Source organism: Miniopterus schreibersii, assembly GCF_964146895.1.
Source record: "Miniopterus schreibersii genome assembly, chromosome: 13".
NCBI classification, from domain to species: domain Eukaryota; kingdom Metazoa; phylum Chordata; class Mammalia; order Chiroptera; family Miniopteridae; genus Miniopterus; species Miniopterus schreibersii.
This window is the reverse complement of record NC_138113.1, coordinates 22,941,568-22,961,295: the sequence shown is the minus strand read 5'-3', so window position 1 is coordinate 22,961,295 and position 19,728 is coordinate 22,941,568. Positions and strand designations below refer to the sequence as shown.

Below are 19,728 nucleotides of genomic sequence, written 5' to 3'. Positions count from 1 at the left end.
TCGCCTGCTATTCCCAAGGTGACTTTTGTCTTGCCTTGAGTTCCTAAAACGGAGAGCAGATTTGCCAGTGGTATTTTGCCCCCTTTTCTTCATGTTCGTGTTCATACTCTGGCAAGGTTTTTAAGAAATTTTGCATCATTCTTTCTTTTATAAATTTAATTTTATTCAATATTATTTTTATTAAAGTATAGTTCGCATACAATAGTATATTAATTTCAAGTGTGTACAACATAGCGATTCGACATTTATATACCTTACAAAGTGATGACCATGATGTTTAGTAGCCATTTGTGACCGTATAAAGTTATTATGATATTATTGACTGTATTCCCTGTGCTGCACATTACGTCCCTGACTTAGTTTATAGCTAGAAGTATGACCTCTTAATGCCCATCACCTGTTTCACCTCCCCACCCCCACCCCCATGCAGCTTCCCTCTGGCAACCATCAGTCAGTTCTCGGTATCTATGAGTCTGTTTCTGTTTTGTTTTGTTTTGTTTTTTAGATTCCACATCTGAGTCAAATCATATGGTATTTGTCATTCTCTGTCTGACTTATTTCACTTAGCATAATGCCCTCTAGGTCCATCCTTGGTGTCATAAATGGCAAGATTTCACCCTTTGTGCCTGAGTAATATTCCAGAGGGTGTGTGTGTGTCTGGTCAGGGCCACCTTCCTGGGTTGCAGTTCGCTCCCTGGCCATGTTCTGGGTGCGTAGGAGGCAGCTGATTGATGTCTCTCTCTTACGTTGATGTCTCCCTCCCTCTCCCTCCTTCCATTCTCTAAAAAAAAAAAAGCAACGGAAAAAACATCCTTGGGTGAGAGTTAACAGCAACAACAGAAAAATAACGAGAGAGGCCGTTCTTGTCTTGTTCCTGATTTTAGAGGAAAAGCTTTTCACTGTTGCATATGATGTTAGCTGTGGACCATCATTCTTTCCGATTGAATTCTGGCCTTGCTTCTATGCCAGAAGGTTGCCTGCACTGAGCACTGAGCAGTGGCAGGATCATGAGTTTCCCTTGTTTCTTACTGATACCGTAGGAGTTCCCCTAGTGACTTCTGATTCTGGGACAAAAGAGCATTAGTGTTTGTGGGACTGTGAGGTACACTCAGAGGAACTCTAGAAAAAACATAACTGAAATTATCCTGAATATGATGCCTGATGTATATTATTATTTTTTAACTAAAAGAGAGGGATAAAGAACTTTACACCATTGTAGGATGTTGTTTTTGTCCATTTATTTGCTTAGTATTTGATATTTCTCTCTAAAAGCATTAACAAATACAGTCCTTATTAAAGGCTAAGCTATTATAAAATTTCCCTGGGAAATTAAAAATAGCTCTTAGGAAAAAGAAAGGGAAAAATAAAGGAACGAAAAATACCAAGATTACAAATTATCATCACCCTACTTCCATTTCAAGCCTGCACAGAAGTTTTCTTGACTATAGATGTTCTTCACCAACGTCATCTGGAAGTGATACCATAACATTATAGTAAGTGTGATGATTTTACAGTAGAAACTATGTTACATAAAGCTTTACTATATTACAAATTGATAGGAAGACAGGTTTCATGAAGTGGGCCGTTACATTATGTTTTCCTAACTCCAGAATAGTAAAACAATTAGTATTTATGAAGTGCTTGATGGGGGTGGGATGAGGTTCTCTCTCTTTTAGAGTTGACGAGAGTAAAGCAGCAAGATGTTTTCTGACTTACTTAGTCTTCCATACTACCTTTCATTTTCATTTTATTCCTAAGGTTAAGACAGCATGAGGTATGCAGTCCATCTGCCAGAAGTTAAAATTTTGGCTTTACCGTTTATTAGCCTGGTGACTTTGGGCAAGCTATCAGTTTTGTCAACATCATCATCATTATCATTCCTGGTACAGGATTGTAGTGAAAGGCATTTAAGAGACTATCAAACCCAACCCCTTATTTTCTAAAGAAACTGAATCTTAGAAAATTAAATGACCTCTCTGCCACTAATTAGTGTTTTGGTTACAAATAGAACAGTAATGTTTTATGTCCTTTCTGCTACAACAGTTTCTAAACTTTTGATGCCATGGACTAGTAAAATAATTTTTTGAAACATCTATGGTCTTGGTAGCCAGTCTCCAATATGGTCATCAATAACTCCTGCCTCTTTGTATTAACACTCTCCTGTAGTCCCTTCCCGCGTTGTACTGGTCTTTGTGACCAATAGAATGTGGCAGAAGTAATGGTATATCACTTCTGAGATTAAGTTACAAAAGACATTGTGGTTCTGTCTGGGATGCTTTTCTCCTGGGTCTCTCACCGTGGAGGAGCCGTCTTTCATGTCATGAGCAGCCCTGGGAGAGACCCATATGGAGAGGAACTGAGGCTTCTGTCCAACAGTGACGTGAGTTAAGCCATCTTGGAAAAAGTTCCTTCAACGCACTTAGGTATTCGGATGATTTCAGCCCCAGCTGACATCTTGTATTTTCGTGTGCTGTTTCTTGAAATTCATCTTTGTTGTTGAAAGTATTACTGATATCCCCCTTTCCCTCCCTCCCATTGACCCCCAACATCTTTAATGCAACCTCATGAGAGCCACTCATGAGGGCCAGAGCCATCCAGCTAAGCTGCTGCTGGGTTCCTGATCCTCAGAAGCTATGTGAGATAATAAATGTTTGTTATTTCAAGCTGCTAGCTTTGGGGGATATTTGTTACACTGCAGTAGAATAACTACTGTGGTAGGGTTATGGAGAACTGACATATTTCCAATTTTTTTTCTTCTCACACAAAGAAAAAGGAAAGAACTATGTTCTCATCTGTGAATTGAAGAGTTATACTATAGCTGATCTCTTGTAAGGTTTTCTCAGTCCTAAAATTTTGAAGATTTCAATAGAAGACCTTTGGACATCATTTTTTTCTTCTATATTGTTTGCCAACAAAAGGGAGGTAGTAATCATAAAATCTTTGCTTTTTACATTATTTTAAAATGCAATTGTTGAAAATCGAAATTAGAACCTCATCAGAACTAGTGTAGTTACTCATAAGGAGGAAGAGAGAGAACTGTCAGTGGAAGGACCATGCTCCATTTCCTCTGATTCTGACATGTGCACACTTCTTAGGTCCTGCCCTCTACCCTCACTGTTCTACCACATGAAGGAACCACCAGGAATGGAAGTGTTCCAAAGCAGTCACACTTCCTTTGAGAAAGAGATGCATCTGTCATTCATGACTGAGCTGGCTAGGTGGCAAAGTATAATTATTTTCAGAGTATCAAATAAAATGCTGTAACTTATTCTTCTAAGTGACAGAAGGATAGAAAAGTTAGAGGGAAAGGGAACAGGAGAAAGTAAGTTATAGTTTCCTAATAGAAAGGACTAGTGCCCTGTCAAAGCAAGTTACCATGTAGTGACTTCAGAAATCTCCTATCTTTTTTTCATTACTGCATAGACACTGTTACCATTTATGTAAGATTTATAATAAAAACAATGTGATACAGAATTTCAAAACTATCTATTTTGTCAGAACATTTTTAGTCATGGTAAGCCTTATGAATGAACAGAAAATAGTATCTTGTAAACCAAAAAATATGTTCCTGATTGTTAGAAAACTTTTCTTTAAAAAAGAAAATAGGTAAAGCAGATGGTTTTTCTTGGCAGCCCAAGCAAGGGGGCTGGAATTTGCACGGCGAGATCCAGTGATAGTACTTTACTTATACAAAACGGGAGCATCATGTTTAAAATCTTGAGCTCAAGGGATTGACCCTTTGCGTTCAGCTACATCCCAGCAGTATGACCTTAGGTGACTTACTTAACTTCTCTGTGCCTCAGTTTTCTCTTCTGTAAAATGGAGATAATAATATAAGAATAATAACCACAGAGATGTGAAGATGAATTAAGTTAGCATTACAAAATTCGGGACACCTATTAGCACCCAATATAATAATTTTCTGGTGTTATTACTGTAAAATGGGTTTTCTTGTACAGGGATTTTGAAGAACTTTGACAGCTTAGTATAGCTTCCCAGTAACACTGTATATGTTGCCCCTTTGTGGTAATAACAACTGCACCAAATTATGAATTCTCTTGGAAATTCAGCCCCGTCACAAACATTTTAATTACAAAGTACCTGTCATTAAAGATTAAGCTCCTCATCCAATGAAAATTGCTAGATATACATAGAAAGGATTCCGAAGGCAACAGTTCTTATAAAAAAGGTAGGTAGTTATCACCTTCTCCCCTTTTGTAGGTGAATTTTCAGAATTAATTGCATATAGCAACTGCAAAAGAATTACATTCAGTTTTTCATTTATGTAGCTGCTTATAAGATGCACATTTGCACTTCTGTTCCTTCATGATACTGGGTTGCCTACACTCTACCTCCCTCCAAAGTTTAGATGTTTATTACGCTCCTCCTGTTTTCACACTAGACAGTTCATACGGAAAATGCTTCAGCACAGATCTCTTCCCCTGGACTCCAAAGTCCATATATCCACTTGCCAACCTGATTTTGACTCACACACACAACAAACCTACATACAGCAGATGATAGCAAGTACTATAGGTGAAAATAAAATAGAAAATGGGGATAAGAGTGGTTTGAGGGACAGTTTCAGAGCCCTGTCTTCACTTCCACCAATGCAGGAGGCTCAGTGTGAAGCTCCTGGGCTCTCTTTTGCTATAATCATGTAGAGACAGGGGACATACAAATAGAAGAGAACCTTCCCTTTCCATATTAAAGCTTCAACTCCGTGGAAACGCATTATGTGGATCCTGTGCTGGCAGTGTCAGCCTCAGCTCTAACTGGGAAACATTCACTGTCTATAATATTAATGGACCGGAAGCCAATTCATGTGTGGCTGCATGTGTGGCCACATATGATTATACGTGTGTGAATTTGGGGAGAGAAGAGTTTCTTTAGAACTTAGCTACTTGAAATATTAACAAATAACCTAGTTTCTACAGTTTGGGGAGAAAAAACTTTCTTTGCATTTAGTACCCTCTTTTTATCTCTAATCCCTGCCCTCTCCTCCCAAACAGTTTAAACACAGGACTGTCAGAATTTCTGTGCACAAAGGGTCTCTCTATCTCATACATACACGTACATACACAGAATAATTTCAGATCAGATTTTCTACACACAGTTTTAATTTTTTAGAAGGGAAATTTCTCTCTTATGGCTGTCTTTTCACCCTACATTTTTCTAAAGTCCACTTTTATGACTAAGCTATAAATCTCTAAAGATAGAGACTTACAATGGAAATGTTGGCTTCTTTGTATTTTGGGGGGGTCAAAATACCTAGCTAATTGGTACGCATTTGTTTGTGTATATGTCATAAGTCAGGAATTGTGCTTTAGCTTAGGCCCTATACATGACCACACACGGGCAGATTGGTGTGGTCCAGTTCAGATGTGTTAATGTTTTTCTTTATTTATGGTAAATTAGGCATTAGTCTGGAAAAGCATGTGAGCAAGGCAGGCATTTAAGATTTATGGCCCTTCACTTAGCCAGTATTGCCTCTATCTTTCCTCCACCATATCGACGGTATCCACTAGGGGACATAAGAGCACCTACTGGAAGAAAGAATGAAAGCCAGACTAGATTACAGCTTAAACACTGTTCTCTTAAGATAGCATATGAAAAGACTTACTTTGTAGCTTCATGATTCATAAAGAAGTTATACACTTTGTTTAAGTTTTAATCATCATGGGAAACTTTTGAAGGCAGGATGAATATCTTTTGTTTATAATGATGGAATGAAAGTAAACAAGCAGCTAACTAGCAAGCTTGTGCCAGCTAACCGCACACTCTCTCTCATTAACTGGGTTCCCATGTAGTCTACTGATGCTGTGCTGAGAGGGATTCTGGACTCGGAAATTGCCTTCTAGACTGAAGAGAAAAAAATTACCCTTTAGGTTCAGGAGGTAAGACATCTGGGGAGGACATCTACTATCAGATTCCAAAGAACAAAAACCAGGAGTGACCTCTATTTTGAACCCCAGCCACCTGCTCTAGAGTTATGAAGGCAGAGAGTGATCTGTAGTCAGGGACATCACTGTTCCCTCCTGAAATGCTATCTGCTTTAAGGGTTCGTAAACTAAGATTGGATTTTTGTTTATTTACTGTTTTGTTCTGGTATTTTTAGGTACATTCCCAAACCCATAAAAATGTACAACATCAAGAGTGAACCTTAATATAGCCCTTACTCTAGTACTAGAATCGCCCCACTTTTAAGGCCTGGCCTTTCTGGGATATCAACAGAGTATCTGTGTGTTCAGTCAGGTCTCCCCACTGTGACTGGCAGAACATCCAGTGTCTCCCAGCTCTGTGCAATCTCAAGAATCCCTGTATAGCCCATAACTTCCAGGCAGCTATTCTGCCTGGTCTTATACAGTCTTGTTCTGGTGCCCTCGGTATATGCAGCTTAGCATTTAGCCCAATATTGAGGAGCCTCATTACAGGTTTCTGTAGTTCCATTCTTCAAAGCTCCATTCTCTCTGGCATCTTACTCTTAAAATTCCAGTCACTTTAGCAGACCTGAGCTCATATCTACCCCCCAGCTCAGTAAGACTGCTGTACTCTCCTGTGCCACCTCCCTGTGCCAAAGTCTATAAAGTATCCTCAAACAGAGGTTGTGGGGCTCATCTTACATAGTTCCCCTCTCTCTGGAATCATAGTCCTGCACTACCTGTTGTCTAACATCTAAAGTTAGTTGCCATATATTTTGCCAGTTTTATAGTTGTTTATGTTGGGGAAAATACACTGGTACCAATTACTCCGTCATAGCAAAAGTAGAAGTCATTTTTTTTCAAAAGTGTTTTTACCAGATGTTAAGGTGCACATACATGGTCCAGGCACAGAAAAGCTGTAGAGCTTTGTAAACTGAGTGGCGATTCCAGAGACTGTACAGTGCCTTGGGAATGTAGGGGTTCTGGCCATCCATCCAGGGTGGGGAGACCTCACTGAACAACTGTGTGCACCCCTTTGAGACCCCCAGAAGATCCATCCCTGAGGATTGGGGGCTAGGCTACTCTAGCTTTGGAGTCAGGATGGAATGTTGGGTTTTTAAAATTAGTTTCCACTAGTCTTGTTTAGAACAAAGAAGGCAATCATTTTCCTGAGGATCTTTCTGTGACGTTGGCTTGAATAAACTGATTGCGGTTACATAGCATAAGTTGTTAACGCAAACTGGGTGCCTAAGTATTAAGTTAGCAATTACGAAGTCTTCACACCTACCATGTGCTTTATCAGAGGAGAATTTACCAAGAGAATCTCTTCCTGTGTGTGTTTTTTTCTCTTGTGACCACTGGCCATACTTTATGTTTCCAGATCTGGAAAAATCCCTCCAGTGTTGAAAGACCAATGCCCTTTCCTTTCTTAATCCCAGAGCCCCGCAGGTGCAATGAAGTTACTCATTGTATAGTTTATGCATTTAAAAAATAAAAATGTTCTGCTAATGTGTAAATTTTTTTTAAAAGAATATACTTATGAAGAAATATTTTTAAAATCTTTTTCAAGATTGTTTGTTCCATTGCATGTAAATACCTATGATCCATTAGAGCTAGAACACAAATGTGTTTTGTTTAAAATTAAATACAGTACTTCTGTGGTGCTGAACGCTGCCTTAGTCTTTAAAGGGAGTATTAGAAAGACCTCTTGCATACTGGATTTGAAGACTTGGGGGAGGAACTGCGCTTAAGCCACATATTCTTTTTTCTCGAATGTTTCCCATTCTGTCAGTTCTGTCTTTTGTGGGTCATTCAACACGCACTCTCTTGATGACTCTTTTAAACAGTCACATGTCAGTCAAAGAAAAGTAGATGCAAGATGAAGAAATGAACTTGCTTTATTTGAAATTAGCTTTCCCTGTAAAGCTTTTCTGCATCTTTAGTTTCTCACTGCATTTTGTATTTTGGCAATAGTAAGAGACAGGAAGGGACACGAGTGAGTGATAATTGCTAAAGAAAATAATCGAGAATATTACTTCAGAAAACCACTTGGGAATAAACTTAAAGTTTAATATGGAAATGCAACGTAAAATTGTGTTGCTATAGCTGTATTCCACAGACAGTGTTTCATCTGGAAGGACTTTTTAAAAATTAGTTGTGAGATAATTTGAGTGCTCTGGGAAAAAAAGAGAAGAGCAGTTTGGATCAGCAATTCTTCAGAAGTTTGTGGTAGAGGAACAATAAAAATGTGGCTTCTGACCTCAAAAAAGCTGACTAGCACAAATGACTGTTTATATTCCTTTTTAAAAATCTCATAAATTTTAGGTAAAAATGTAATGGCCCAAACAATATTTCCTTGAATTCAAAACAAACCATTTATACAATTCAAATAACTTGCCCAAAATTTCAGAGTTAGGTAACTTTTACAAAATGGAGCAATTAATTTTTTTCTGGCATCAAGTCCTTGACGATTGGCACAGTCAGTCTTGGGGTCCTCTTGTCTCTTATACTATGACTACCAGTTGGGTAATGTGTCAGTCACATCCCAGCTTTCAGCAGGTGTAAACTGAGCTTCTTGAAGACATGTAGTCCACATGCTTTTTCCTGTACTTTCAACACATAGCACAACTAGCACCGTGTCTGCTCCATAATAGTTGCTTAGAAAATGTTTTTAGAATGACAAAATCAGTGTGTCTGTTTTAATGTCAGAGACATTATTATGGAGACAATATTGAACTTTGTTCAGTATTTTCTCCCCTAAACATATATGATTTTCACTTTTAGAAAATAGTGTAAACTCTTGAGTACTTTCTGAAACAAAAGCTGGGGAAGAATCTAGGCAGAATCCAGGGTTATCGATGACAGCAATCCCTGCAGAAAGCTTTCTCATGTGAGTGTGGCTGTTAGATGGATTTAAAAATTGGTATGTTATCTTGGACCTTTTTCTTGCAAGGTATTTTGTTAAAAAATCTGTTCGACTTTACCTTATACTTTTTAATGACTTCATAATAGTTCACATTCTGTTTTATAATTTATTTGTGTCACTCCCCTCTGGGTAAATTTTTAGACTGAATACACACATCTTTTCACATGTCTTACTATTTACTTAGAATAAATTCTTATATATGAAGATGCTATGTGAAACCATATGCATATTTTGTACAATTGTGAGAATTAAATTGACTATTATAAAGCCTTATAACGATAAGTGTACTATCAAAACTTGGCAATAAAATCTCAAGGGTTTTTGATAGTACACTTATTGTTAGTTGTTTTTAACTGTCATTTTTCTGCTGGACTTTGAGCCCCTAGATAGAATGATTGCTTCAGTTAGATAAAACGTCAGAGATCCCAACTCCAAGCATCTTGAATAGTAAGGAAGTGTATTATTCTTTGTTAAATAATAGGGAAAGATTACAAGAAGGTCAGTGGAAGTGTGAGTCCAGAACTGGTTAATACAGGATCTCAAGAGTATCATGAGGTAGAGTATTTCCATGTGTGCCACCTGCCATCCTCCTTGTACTACCTCAGTTGAAATATTATAATTGCTAATAATTTGAAAAATGTTACTCTCAATAATATTCTTTTTGAGAAATACACTGAAATTTGTAACTAAACTTGGTTGAAAGAATCAGCATTTTGCCAAAAGATGATAAACTTCTCATACTTTTTTTGCTTCATAACTCTGAAAAGTTACTCCTTAACCTCTCCATCAGTCAGTGGTCAAAATAACCATCATCCATCAGAAAATCAAATCAGAAATCAGTGAACAAAATACATGTTCCTGGCACATTTATGTATTCCTTTCAGAGGGTAGCCTCAATTGGCTGCATTATTTATTGCACCATTCATTCCATTATGAGGATATATGCAACATGCTCTGTGTGGTCTGTTCTATTTCTTTCTTGATTTTTTTTTTTTTTTATGCTGGTGGCAAGCCACCAAATTAACTTTATGACCCACTAATTGGTCACAACCCTCAATTTGAAAACCACTGCTTTTAACCAGTCATTATCATCTGCTAGAGATGGGGCCAGCTTTCCCAAAGCTTATGCCTCAGAGGTAGGGCAGATTTGGGAAACACAATCGGGCTTCTGTTTGGAAGGAGAAAAGGGGGATAGAGGCTAGAGGTAGGATAGGAAACCAAGATTGTCTGCCACATGGACTGCACCTCATTTATATCTCAAGCATTTCGTGTGCTTCGAAGTATGTGGAGTCCTTTGTCTTTATTCTGATGGCTCCCAACCATTTCTCTTAGTTTTTTCTGTTTGTTTAGAGTTTTTGTCTCTTTCCTCTGGTAGGTTTTCTTGTTGCTACTGTTGTCCTTGCCTCTACGTTGTCATTGTCTCTTACCCTCAGGCCTTTTTAAGTCCCCCTTTCATGTTGTTGCTTCTCTTCTATGTAGGTAAAGACTATACAGCTTCTTAAAAGCTGTAGCTCAAGAATGATCAGATTCTCAGTGAGGTCTTAGGTTTTTCGTTATGATCTTTTTCATGATTATGTTTTCTTATTAGATTTTTTAAATTGCCCTTCAGTATTTTAGGTATGGCCTGGAGAGTTACCAACTAGGTTATCTCTGAAATACAAAGTACTCCTTTCCCCTCAGTCTTCAGAACAAAGACTTCTGCTGTTCCTAAGTGATAATAAAGTAACCACAATACCTGGGCACTCTGTTCACTACATTGTCTTCCTAAGAGTTTAAGGTTATCAAACCGATACTTGTTTCCTTGAGACATACGAAAAAGAGAGGGATGCTGACCACAGTTTCATATCTGGGAACAGCCAGAGGATCTTTAATTTTAGAATTATGAATAACATCCAGTGTAATGTGAACTATTCATTGTGGTAATCTGACTTCAATTAGCCAACAGATATTTACTTTCAAATACTGCATTTCATCATTTCTAAGGCACATTTTCTTGCATTTGAACGTCTGTGAAATCAGGATACATCTTACATTTAGTGGCGTCCTGCAGTTGCCATTGGCCCTATGGCAGATCATGGTGTATTTTCTGTGTGAACTTGATTGTTAATCCTGAGACATGACTTGACCTTCACTGTTTTAGTTAACAAACCATCTAACAATAAAACACTTAAGAAACTTTAAGGTAAGAATAGGAATTTTGTTGCTGTCCCAAATCTTTTCTGCTGATACTTTCTATTAAGATTAAAATGGGACTGCTATCAAGGCTTACAGAATGAACATCTAAAGCTTGAAAGAAAATCCCAGAGACTGTAGAATATTTCTCTTCTAAGAAATACTATGTTACCAAGGCTCTTGATAACCTAAACAACAATATTGTATCGAAAACTCGGGCATCTATGACTGAGTAAAGTGATTCAGAAGAGTTGAATGCTGAATGTGAAGAAATTTTAGGAGCTTAACCAGCTTAGATTATTTATATTTTGTTTTTTATCTGTATGCATGATTTGTGATTTTTAAACTTTCTAAGTAAGTCTAAAGAATTTTATTAATACAGTATTTAAAAAATAAAAATTCAGATTAATAGGAAAGCATTTTGTCACTATTAATTAGCAGTGTATTTTTTAAGTGGTACATAAAATAATGGTGCTACTTACAAGCAATAGTATCTTCAATTTGATGAAACATGATAGTTTGATTTACTGTCAAATTTAGTGAGTATTAGTGTACTGTTTCCTATTATAATGTAAGCTTTCATCTCTTAAGAACTAAAGGAATACATATGCAAGTGAAGCTAACACTACAAGGCAGCCAGTGAATGATAGAGACCAGTGTGTCTCAAAGTAAGGTCCTGGAACCAGCAGCAGCAGTACTGGTGGGCTTGCTAGAATGCAAATTCTCAAGTCACACCCCAGACCTACTGAATCAAAAACGCTGGGTGTGGGGCCCAGCAACCTGTGTTTTAACAAGCCCTGCAGGTGATTGATGGCAAGCTGACGTTGGAGAACCACTGCTCTAAGCAGAATTTTGGAAAAGGGAAAAATTCTGGTGCTGTTATATTTGAGTGAAGTGTATGTGTAATTTAGGGAGTAAGAAAACACAAATTCCTTAAGTTCAGCTTAATTACACCTGCTAACAGTGTGTTTAAAATAAATGAAGAAATTTACTCTGCTGTGTCTCAGCCAACTATACAGCAAAGTAATGGAACAGTCCAAGAATTTCATGTTCTTTATTTTCTATTGATATTTGATTTTTGTCTTTTAAGCATGATGTATCCCAGACTTTACTCAAGGCAACGCTGGACAGTGTTGTAGAAGAATGTGTCAGCTTTGTGGGAGTGGATATTAACATCTGTTCAGAAATTTTGTTAAGGTGAGACAAGATATCTGTGGTTGAAGATCACAGAATCTTGAGTTTAACTGGCTTTCCAGTTAGAACAAGGGGACACCTGTGTAAAGTTGTCAGGTAAAGAAAATCTATGAGTTCATACATTGCTTTAGGACAGTAATCAGTCAGAAGGGAAGACATCATTTAAGAAAAGAATTGTAACAATTCATATTATCATTTTTAATACTGCAAATCTAAAGCGAAGAGCATGTGGTTACTGTTGAGTGCATTCACATCACTAATAGAACTTCAGTAAGGTTGACATGGAAAAGAGCTGCTTCTCACCACATGAGAGTAGATACTTTTCACTAGCTTAGTCTTTTGCATACATCTCTAAAGTGGGCAGTAACCACAGGATCAATTCTGAGGGCTCAAGGTATGGTTACCATATTTTTACCTTGATTCCACAAGTCACATACCAAAATCTTCATGGTACTATAATCACATCTTACATACTTTGTCCTTTTTTCCTGGGGTTATGGAACAGCTGCTGTTTTGCTCATAGTTTGCATTTGTTACATTAGTCTGCTGATGCAGCACAAAATGCTGGGCCTCTGGAAAAGTTCTGGACCTTTTCCCTTTGAAACGGGTAGAGCAGCGATATCCCTTACATTTTAAGGTGTTGCTTTTCTACCATAGCTACAAGCATTCATAATTCCACATATGGAATTCTAGAATAGAATTAAGGTTCTCTTGAACAGTAATCTTTTCATTAACACCAAGCAAACTACCTAATTACATAGTTTTCTTATTTTTATACTAGCCGTGACATTCATGGATAAGGACCTTTCTATAGTTCAAGTCTTTTACATTAATGAGGACGAGTTGATGAAAAATAGGGAAGCAAATGCAAGCGTAGCTGTTGTAACTTCTGCTGCTGACTCACTTTGTAAGCTAAACAGGAATAGGCAGAATTACAACTTGATTCAGAAATATAAGGAATGTGAATAATGTGGAAATACTGTGGGGGCCTTTTTCTTGCACCAGTGTTAACCAGTGCACCAGCATCTTTATGGTTCTACTGGTTTTGCCATTGTTTTGCATTGTCCTCTCCTCTTGGACAACTCTTTTTCCCTCTGTCTTTCAATTTAATTCCCTTTCTTATTAATTTAACAGAGACATATGACAATATGTAATCAATTGCAATTTTTTATGATACAGATGTTTATATCATTGTCTTTTCAGATGAGAGCTTTTCTTTCAGTACTCTTGGAACTGTTATTTCTCATTTTGTTTATTTTTTTAGGCATATTGCAGGACTCAATGCCAACCGAGCCAAAAATATTATTGAATGGCGAGAGAAAAATGGACCCTTCATCAACCGAGAACAGCTGAAGAAAGTGAAAGGACTGGGTCCAAAATCTTTCCAACAGTGTGCTGGCTTCATCAGAATTAATCAGGATTATATTCGAAAACTGTGCAGGTGACTATGAAAGGGTACACTTTCGGTTCTATTGTCAACCTCCTTTCTTCTGTTACCCATCCTACTCACCGGCACAAACCTGGGTGTCTGTTCATTTCTTCACACACCATGTGTTGACTGTCTCATATTTGCTAGGCACTGGGAATACAGCAGTAAACAAATCAACAAATTCCCTGTTTTTTTGGAGTTAAATTTTAATGTGTGAGACAGACAATAAATAAACTGGTAAAATAAATAGTTTCAGCTGTAATAAGTGTTATAAAAATTAAAACAGATGTGACACTATCTTGGGGGGCAGTACAACTGCTTTATATGAGTTATTCATTGAAGAGTTACTGGAGCCAAATTTTGAATGAAATTAAGGAGCCAGCCACACAAGGAAAAGTAAATAGTATGTGCTGGCCTGGCCGGGCTTGGCTCAGCGGTTGAGCTTCGACCTAGGACCCAGGTGATCAGGGTTCGATTCCCAGTCAGGGCACATGCCTGGGTTGCAGGCTCGATCCCCGGTTGGGGGCATGCAGGAGGCAGCCCCCTCTCATCAATGACCCTCTCATCATTGATGTTTCTATCTCTCTCCCTCTCCTTTCCTCTCTCTGAAATCAATAAATACATTTTTTTTAAAAAAACACAGTATGTGCTAAAGGCGGGCCCAGTGTTGGCGTATTCAGAAAACAAAATTCAGGCCAGTGTGATTGGAGCCTCCTACGTGGGAAGGACTCTACAAGGTCAAATGACAAAGAGGACTTCACAGTGGCCAGTTCATATTGGCAGCTGTTGCCCTAAGCATGGTCGGGCTTCCCCATTCCTTCATCATTGAAAACTGACCACAGCATTAATTATCAGTTCGGTTGATTAAGGGCTCATTTTTGCTTTCTGATTCTGTTAGGATAAAAGCAAAGAAGTTGGATAAACTTCTTAGCATCATTTATGAAATAGTAGCTTTTATGTATTTGCTACTTTGGGACTCCCTGGTTCATTTATATGTTTGTTTGTTTTTTCTTTTGGAAAAATTATATTAAAAGTAATATGGACAAATAATCTTTATTTTGGAAAAGACTAAGGGAAAACCAGTCCCAGTGGATAGTACAATACAATATAAAGCTATAATAATTAAACAGTTTGTTTTTGATGCGGAAATAGAACAGCATTGAGCCTAAAATCCACCAACAGATACATGGAATTTAGTTTATAATAAAGGTGATGTTTCAAATAGTGGATAAAATTATTATCAAATAAGTGGTTCTATGACAACTGGCAGGAATTTGGAATGTGTGGGAGAAGCTATAGTTGCACCTCATACCTTATACCTGGATAAATTCCAGATGGATCCTAGACTTAAATGGAAAAAGTGAAACTGTAGAAGTACCAGAAGAAAACATGAGTGAATTATGCAGAACACTGGAGTGGTAGAAGTTCTTTCTAAGTAGACCACAAAATCCAGAAGCCAGAAATGGGAAAAGATGGGTAAAATAATCACATGTTTTGTGGTTTATGTTTTTTTGAACACAGTTAGAAAATTCAAACAGCAAAAATAGAAGAAAATAAAAAGTAAAGGGCACCTCAATCTCTCACTTTAAAATAGTTTTTTATATATTGCTTTCTAAAAATAAATTTTTACTTATGTCAGCTTGTATATATGTGTTATTTTAAAATGCATACAGAAGAGTTAATTCTATACTACTGCTTGAAACTTGCTTTAGTTGTTTCAGTAATATATTTTGGATCTCTTTCCAAATATTACATATAAATTTATATCATTTTTTATAATGTCTGCATAGTATTTAATATATGGATAGACTGTAATTTAATCAGTGCCCTGCTGGTGAACATTTGTTTTAAAACTTTTCATTCTAGATTCAAAATCATTTTCTCTTAAAACTTTTAAGATTTGCACCATTGTGTTCTGGCTTCTGTGTCATTGAGAAAGTTGATGTCAGTCAGATTCTGGTTCATTTAGAAGAAATCTGTTTATTTTTCTCTCTTGATGTATAAAATCATATTCTAAAGTTTATCCACACTGTGTCAAATACGAGTCTTTTTCCATTCATCCTATTCTGTACTCAATAGGTTCTTTTCATTTGAGAAATTGTATTTTTCTTCTGCTCTGAAAAATCATCTTTTTCTTCTCCTTCCCCTCATTTATTTCTCTCCATTCTTCTCTTTTCTCTTCTAGAACACCAGTTATACAGGCTGAGTCAGTTAAGAATGTTTTTGGCTTCAAGAAACAGAAAATCTATTAACTGTTCAAATAAGTGGTCATTTCTTTGGTGAATGGTCAGAATCTGGTTGCTGTTTGTATATGGCAGAGAAATAAGCACATTTTTAATAAAATATTATTTTCTTTTCTACCCATCCTCACCATCACCCCTCCCCACCCCCTGGCTTGTTTCAAATGCTTGCAGTAGTCAGCAAACTGCATCTTCAGGCTTAAGTCAGAGAGTTGCTGTGACATCTCCAGCAGGTGCCGAGGTCACAGGGGAGAAGCAGGGAAAGAAGAAGAGCAGAACCGCAGCAGATGTTGTACTGAAGCCAGATCCTTTGGACCAAACTTGTATTCACCCGGAATCGTATGACATAGCGACAAGGTAAGTCTGAGGCCCATGTGAGAGTTCTCCAGTGCCCAGTGTAAGTTCTCTCCAGCAAATGGCCTTTGTTTGGGTAGAATGGAGACTTTAAACATATGACCATGTTTAACATGACAGCATCTTTCAGGAGTTCCGCATTGCTGAGTTATGTGGCACATTATTTTATTTCATGAGGAATGAAACCATTATTCCTGGAGCAGTGTCAAGCCAATAAACCCTGGTACTAATGGTGAAGTGTGTGTAATGGAAATTGCATGGCACTCTCCTCTGTTTGTTTTGGAAATTAACAAGACACAAATGACCAGCACCTGGCTGAAAGCTCCTGCTTATCTAAAGATAAAGCCCTTTTGAAAGTAAACAGCCAACTCTCAGATTTCTTAAGAAATATTGCCCTGCTTGGTTATTATAGAGTCTAAGAGATGATGTACTTTTAAAGAGCATACATTAACCCAGAATGATATGGGGGTGGGTAGCCGGGTAAGGCATTAACAGAAAAAATGTTTAATAACCACATTTGATTTGTTCAACAAATTTTAATTAGTTCAAAAACAGTAACTTTCTACATAACAATAGTTTAAGGCTTTTAGTGAGTTAATTGACCGTGGGCTTAAAAATAGTGAATATTTTAACTTTGATTGACTCTAAAGTGAGAGTTTAAACTTGTTTTGACTTAACTGATACTTGATAAATGTAATTGGTTTCCTTTCTTTTAAAAATGTTTAAAATTATAAACTATATAGCACATTATAGAGAACTTAGAAAATATAACAAAAGAAGTAAAAAATAATATTCTGTCAACATCAAAATAGTGGTACTTGTTTTTCCCCCACCATTTTATTATGAATTTTAAACATACATAAAAGTTGAAAACAAAGATTTTATAAAGAATTCCTATATCCCCACACCTAAATTTCATATTAATATTTTACCAGGCCTGTATCTACTTATCCATTGGATATCTATTTGTCCAATAGTCCATCTTACTCTTTTATGTATTTTAAAACAAAGTTTCAGATACCAATACACTTTAATGCTTCAGCATGCATATTATTAGCTAGAATTCTATCATTTTTAGCAGTGTTTTGTGGTGTGTGTGTTTTTAGGTAAAATACACAGATAATTTAAGTGTACATTAGCTGAGTTTTAGCAAATAAATATTTGTATCTGTGTAACCCAAACCGCTATCAAGATTAAAAAAAAAAATTGCCATTGTTCTAAAACATTCCATTATACCTCTTCCCAGTCTCTGCCCCAGCCTACAAGAGCTAACCACATGTTCTGGTTTTTCTCTGCCAAAGATTAGTTTGCCTCCTCTAGAACTTCTTATAAACAATACCATGAATCTGCCACAGTTTATTCCCCTTATTGAAGGAAATTTGCCCACTTTCACTGTTGCTATTGACATTTGTTTCCATTTATCTTGGAAAAATACTCAGGACAGGATTTGCTGGATCATAAGGTAGATGAATGTTGGGTTTTCTTTGGAACTTCCAGGCTTGACTGCAATGTAGTTGTACCATTTTCACTTCCACCAATAATGATTAGAGTCTGGTTACTTTATATCTCTGCCATCAATTGATGTTAGCCTTTTAATTTTGGCCATCCTAGTATGTGTAGTAGTATTTCTTTGTGGGTTTGATTTGCATTTCCCTGATGACACTGAGCACTTTCTCAGGTGCTGGTTAGCCATTTGTATCTTTTTTTGGGAACTATCTGTTCATATTACTTAGCCATTTTCTAATTGAGTTGTTTTTCTTTTTATTATTGAGTTGTGGGAATTTTAAAAATATTTTTGGATACTAGTCCTTGGTTGAATGCATGCTTCACAAATATTTTGGGCCCTGCCTCTTTATTTTCTTACTGGTGTCTTTGAACAGTTTTTAATTTTGACAATATCTAATTTAGCAATTTTTTAATAGTTATTGCTTTCTAAGTCCTATGTAAGAAACCTTTTCCTCCTCAAGTCATGAATGTGTTCAGTATTTTCCTCTAAAAGCTTCATGGTTTATTTAAGCTTTTATATTTAGGTCTGTGATACACCTGAAATTACATTTTATGTCTGATTTGAAGCAGGGGTCAATGTTCATTTTCTTTTTTCATTATGAACATTGTTATTCCAGCACCATGTATGAAAAACAATAACAACAAAACTTGCCTTTACCCATTGCTTTGGTGACTTTGTTAAAAATCAAATGACTGTCTAATGTGGGTGTATTTCTTGCTCTGTGTTCTGTTTCATTGACCTATTAGCTAATACCACACTATCTTGATTACTGTAGCTTTATGATAAGTTTTGAAGTCAAATAGTATGTCATCTAACTTTTTTCTTTTTAAATATTACTCTGAATATTCTAGGTTATTTGTATTTTTCTATAAATTTTAGGATGAGATTGTCAATTTTCATTAAAAAAACAAAACAAAAAAATCTGGTGGGGTTATGATTGAGATTACATTGAGTCTGTAGGTGAATTTAGGGACAATTAATGTCTTCCTAGTATTTATTAAGTCTTTGATCATGAGCTTATTATGTCTTTTTATTTAGTTAGTTCTTCTTTCATTTCTCTCCACAATGTTTTTTAGTTTCCAGTGTGCAAGTCTTGCATGTAATTTATTAAATGTATTTTATGTTTTCAACACTATTGTAAATGGTATTTTTAAATTTTGCTGCTAATAGTAAAAAGACGATTGATCTTTATAGTAACTTTGTATCCTGTATCCTTGCTAAATTCACTCACTAGTTCTAGTAGGTGTTTGTAGATTCTTTAAGTTTTCCTATATAAACAATTAAGTTGTCAGCAAGTAGATAAAATCTTCACTTCTTTTTTCTTCTTGCTTTTTATTTCTTCATGCTTTTTATTTCTTTTTCCTGCCTCTTGCAGTGGCCAGGACCTTCGGACTGTGTTGAACAGGAGTGGTGAGAGTGGGAATCCTTGTCGTGTTCTCAGTCTTTTAGCACATGACTCTCATTTTTTTAATATAAAAATACCACCAAAATTGTGGCCTCACATTATAGTAATTTTACTTTTAGTGTTTGTTGTTTGAGAAGATGCATTTTTCTGTTTGCTTTCTGATATAAGCACAGTTTTTTGTTTCTGAATATTCCTTTTTTTAAAGGCTAAATCATGTGATCGAGCTGCAATTTAGTAATAGTAGTACTGTAGTGATCCTTACAGTGGATTCCTAGAAGTGAAATCACTCTGCCAAAGGGCTTGGAAGTTTATGTGACTCTTGATATACATTGCCAAGTAACATACTGATTTATAATGCCACCAGCCATGTTCAAGCCTGAGAAATCTTTAATTTCTCCTGTCAAACAGGACTTTTCTGCCAATTTTCACATGGGCCAGTTTCTGCACATGGAGCATAAAAGTCCTACCAGTGACTTCACCCCTCTCATGCTTCCTTTGGGAATAGCCTTGTCTCTCAGAAGCAGGTCACTGAACCCTCTTTCCATGAGAAATTCCTTCTGCATAGACTTCAACTCCTGAC

At 36.7% G+C, this 19,728-nt stretch overlaps 1 protein-coding gene across 6 annotated transcripts in view; it reads left to right on the top strand.

Moving 5' to 3' along the window:
• The window catches only part of SRBD1 (S1 RNA binding domain 1), a 143,332-nt gene that overhangs the window by 104,253 nt on the left and 19,351 nt on the right, over nt 1-19,728 (top strand). For 5 of the 6 annotated variants that reach the window (XM_081155927.1, XM_081155926.1, XM_081155928.1 and 2 more), the window contains exons 17-19: nt 12,110-12,216; nt 13,478-13,654; nt 16,057-16,239. In XM_081155927.1, coding sequence (XP_081012053.1) covers nt 12,110-12,216; nt 13,478-13,654; nt 16,057-16,239 — 467 coding nt within the window. The remainder of the gene's footprint in view (nt 1-12,109; nt 12,217-13,477; nt 13,655-16,056; nt 16,240-19,728) is intronic. The other variant, XM_081155924.1, reaches the window with a different exon arrangement.